This window comes from Gekko japonicus, unplaced genomic scaffold (assembly GCF_001447785.1).
Source record: "Gekko japonicus isolate JY-2015 unplaced genomic scaffold, Gekko_japonicus_V1.1 scaffold2977, whole genome shotgun sequence".
NCBI classification, from domain to species: Eukaryota; Metazoa; Chordata; class Lepidosauria; order Squamata; family Gekkonidae; genus Gekko; species Gekko japonicus.
Window position 1 is genome coordinate 99,417 of NW_015176067.1, and position 4,045 is coordinate 103,461.

The following is a 4,045-nucleotide window of genomic DNA, read 5'->3' on the forward strand; positions in this document are numbered from 1 at the left end:
CTGAGAGAGCTCTGAGAGAGCTCTGAGAGAGCTCTGAGAGAGCTCTGAGAGAGCTCTGAGAGAGCTCTGAGAGAGCTCTGAGAGAGCTCTGAGAGAGCTCTGAGAGAGCTCTGAGAGAGCTCTGAGAGAGCTCTGAGAGAGCTCTGAGAGAGCTCTGAGAGAGCTCTGAGAGAGCTGCCCTTGAGAGAACAGCTCTGAGAGAACTTGTGACTGACCCAAGGTCACCCAACTGGCTTTGTGTGGAGGAGTGGGGAATCAAACCCGGGTCCCCATTGGGGAGAAAGGCAGAGTATAACAAAGTTCATGGTTTAATTAGTGAACTGATCGGGTAGCTTGTTCTCTTAAAGATATCAACTGTTACACAACCAAGAGGTTCTTTGGGCAAAGACCCAGACATCCTGTTGTGCCACATTTCCCTTCCTTCTGGTATTTTTTTTCTTTAGAGAGAGGACTCTCAGCTGGGCCGAGAGCTCCATTTCACAGGCTCTGATCCACCGACGTCTCTGGCAGAGGGAACGTTGAAGAGTAAGGACCTGATCGACGTGGGACAGCTCAAACAGGAGGGTGCGGCTGCCGAAGGTTTCAGCACCACGGAGAGCGGAGAAGGTGGAGTCGGAGATGCGTTCCTCCTGAATGAAGCCGTGTCTTCTAGTAGCCAGGTCAGGAACATCAGGAGGCTAGTGGAACAGGAGGTCATGGACGTATTCTCCTCCGAAATGAAGAAGAAGAAGAGAAGAGATTGGATTTATACCCCGCCCTTCATAAGAACATAAGAGAAGCCAATGTTGGGTCAGGCCAAAGGCCCATCCAGTCCAACACTCTGTGGCACACAGTGGCCAAAAAGACCAGGGGCCATCAGGAGGTCCAGCAGTGGGGCCAGGACATTAGAAGCCCTCCCACTGTTGATGCCCCTGCCAAGCACCTGGTATTTTTGGCCACTGTGTGACAGAGTGTTGGACTAGATGGGCCTTTGGCCTGATCCAACACTGGCGTCTCTTATGTTCTTATGTTCTTAAGCACCAACTTCACTACCTGAAGGTGTCTCAGAGCGGCTTACAAACTCCTTTCCCTTCCCCTCCCCACAACAGATGCCCTGTGAGCAATGTTCCCTCTAAGCTGAGTTAGTGTGAGCTAGCTCACAGTTTTTTAGCCTCCGGCTCACACCTTTTTGTCTTCGCTCAGGAAGGAGGGCTCCAGAACTAATTTATGCAGTAGCCAGATCACTCACTCACAACTTTAATGGTAGTAGCTCACAAAGTGGAATTTTCGCTCACAGGACTCCACAGCTTAGAGGGAGCACTGCCTGTGAGGTAGGTGGGGCTGAGAGAGCTCTTGACAGAAACGGCTCTTTTTCAAGAACAGCTCTTATCAGAACTGTGGCTTGCCCAAAGTCATCCAGCCGGGTGTGAGTGGAGGAGTAGGGAATCAAACCCGGTTCTCCCAGATTAGAGTCCGCGCACTTCACCACGACACCAAACTGCTTACTGGTCTTTCAGCTTTGAAAAGACAGAGGCAGGTGGTCCCACCAGAGCTTGGGAGCTATGCAGGGGTCAGCCACGGGCAGGAATCAGACGGGAGACCACCAAAGAAGACTGGGGTTGCTATGCAGTGGCAGGCAGGGGCAAACCACCGCTGAAGATCCTTGCCTTGAAAACCCTATGGGGTTGCCATATGTCTGCTTATCCACCTGGCTTTGGCTTCCCACTCATAAGAACATAAGAAAACGCCAATGTTGGATCAGCCAAAGGCCCATCCAGTCCAACACTCTGTGTCACACAGTGACCACAAATACCAGATGCCATCAGGAGGTCCTGCAGTGGGGCCAGGACACTAGAAGCCCTCCCACTGTTGACCCTCCCCAAGCACAAAGAAGACAGAGCATCACTTGCCCCACTCCTCCACACACAGCTGCCAGTGTGTCCTTGGGTCAGTCACAAGTTCTCTCAGAGCTGTTCTCTCAAGAGCAGTCCCTCGAAAGAGCTCTCTCAGCCCTACTTACCTCCCAGGGTGTCTCTTGTGGGGTGGGGAAGGGAAAGGTGTCTGTAAGCCACTCTGAGACTCTTTCAGGTGGTGAAGGGCAGGGTATAAATCCAATCTCCTTCTCGCCCCCCCTTCTTCTTCTCTCATATCCAATAAGGAGATTGTATCGAATGCTCTTAAAACACATTGATATACGTTTGGGGATGATTTTATTCTTGAATATCTCCAAGAACAAGCCTTTGCCGCTTGCTGTCTCTCTTACCCCACCCGTTCAGGCATGTCTTTGCCCTGCCCTTAGCCAAAATCTGAGACGGTGTCCTCAGGTGCCAGACATCCGAGGTGTTTATACTGCTGTACCTTCCCTTGAAGGATCTGGCTCATATCGCATTAGCAACCGGCACAGTCCTAGGAGCAACTGTGGCCTCAGGGAAGGTTAAAATTGCAGTAATGGATTTCCGGTCACAGATAACACATAATGGCCCCATTTCTAAGAGCGGGTCTCTTCCATCTTCCCCTGAGCCCGCAATAATTGTCGCTTTTACACGTTTTCTTCTGCCTATTGGATTTGAGCGCCGGGGGGGGGAATGTGCTTAGAACGGCACTCACAGTTTCTTCTGCATCGTCACGTCAGGCAATAGTTGGCATCCAGATGGGGAACACTTGCGGCAGTGGCCTGATTCGGAGAGGGGGGCTTGTGTGATTCAGAAACGAGCTCGGGCCCTGTCCAGTGTTCCCTCTAAGCTGAGTTAGTGTGAGCTAGCTCACAGTTTTTTAGCCTCCGACTCACATATTTTTGTCCTGGCTCAGGAAGGAGGGCTCCAGAGCAAAGTAATTTCTGCAGTAGCCAAATCGCTCGCTCACAACTTTCATGCCAGGAGCTCAGAAAGTAGAATTGTTGCTCACAAGACTCCACAGCTTAGAGGGATCATTGGCCCCGTCTCCTGGCAAACGGTGCTCTGGTAATTCTGTTCCCGGCCCCCCTGTTCTCCCCCTCTTAAAAATGCTGCCTGAACGAGTCACTCTTTTGATTGTTAAAGTTTGGGGGGGTTATTGTGCGGCGCTCTGAGCTGAGCGAAACGAAACTTCCCGGCACTTTCTGGCAACGCGCGAAGGGGAGTTGGCGGCGCAAGTCAGTTGGAGACATCCGCCTGCAAGCCTCCAGCATTTTGGCTGCTTTTTGGCAGGTCCTGCCATTTGGGACTGCAGAGGTAAAGGTAAAGGTTCCCTTGCTCGAAAGCCAGTCGAATCTGACTCTAGGGTTGCGGTGCTCATCTCCGTTTCAAAGCCGAAGAGCCAGCGCTGTCCGAAGATGTTTCCGTGGTCATGTGGCCGGCATGACTAAACACCAAGGCGCACGGAACGCTGTTACCTTCCCACCAAAGTGGTACCTATTTATCTACTTGCAATTTACCGACCTTCCACAGCCTGCAGTTCAGCATCTTAACCACTTGAGCCACTGCAGGAAAGGCCCCACAGGAAAGTCACCCGCTTATCATTGCAGGCCTCCAAACCCATCTTCCGAGCCTGGTTTGATGGGCCTGAACTAACCATGGAGGAGGAGATTGGATTTATACCCCGCCCTTCTCTACCCAAAGGAGTTTCAGAGAGGCTTACAAACTCCTTCCCCTCCCCCTCCCCCCAACAGACACCCTGTGAGGTAGGTAGGGCTGAAAGAGCTCTGACAGAAACTGCTCTTTTTCAAGGACAGCTCCAACAGAACTACGGCTTGCCCAAGGTCATCCAGCATCTGCGAGTGGAGGAGTAGGGAATCAAACCCAGTTCTCCCAGATTAGAGTCTGTGCACTTAACCACTACACCAAAGTGGCCTGCATTTGCACAGCCAATTAACTGTGGTTAGCTTAATTTATCTGTTAGAATGGATCAAAGGAATTCACTGTCACAGGAGGGGGTGGCGGCTACAAGCATGGACGGCTTCAAGAGGGATTTGGATCAACACATGGAGCAGAGGTCCATCAGTGGCTATTAGCCATAAGGTATAGATAGGAACTCTCAGTCTGGGGCAAGGGATGCTCTGTCTTCTTGGTGCTGGGGGGGGGGCAACAGG

General features: G+C 51.7%; 1 protein-coding gene across 1 annotated transcript in view; it reads left to right on the forward strand.

Moving 5' to 3' along the window:
• The window catches only part of LOC107123464 (tripartite motif-containing protein 55-like), a 43,652-nt gene that overhangs the window by 38,177 nt on the left and 1,430 nt on the right, over positions 1-4,045 (forward strand). Inside the window, exon 9 of the mRNA XM_015426714.1 lies at positions 444-659. Coding sequence (XP_015282200.1) covers positions 444-659 — 216 coding nt within the window. The remainder of the gene's footprint in view (positions 1-443; positions 660-4,045) is intronic.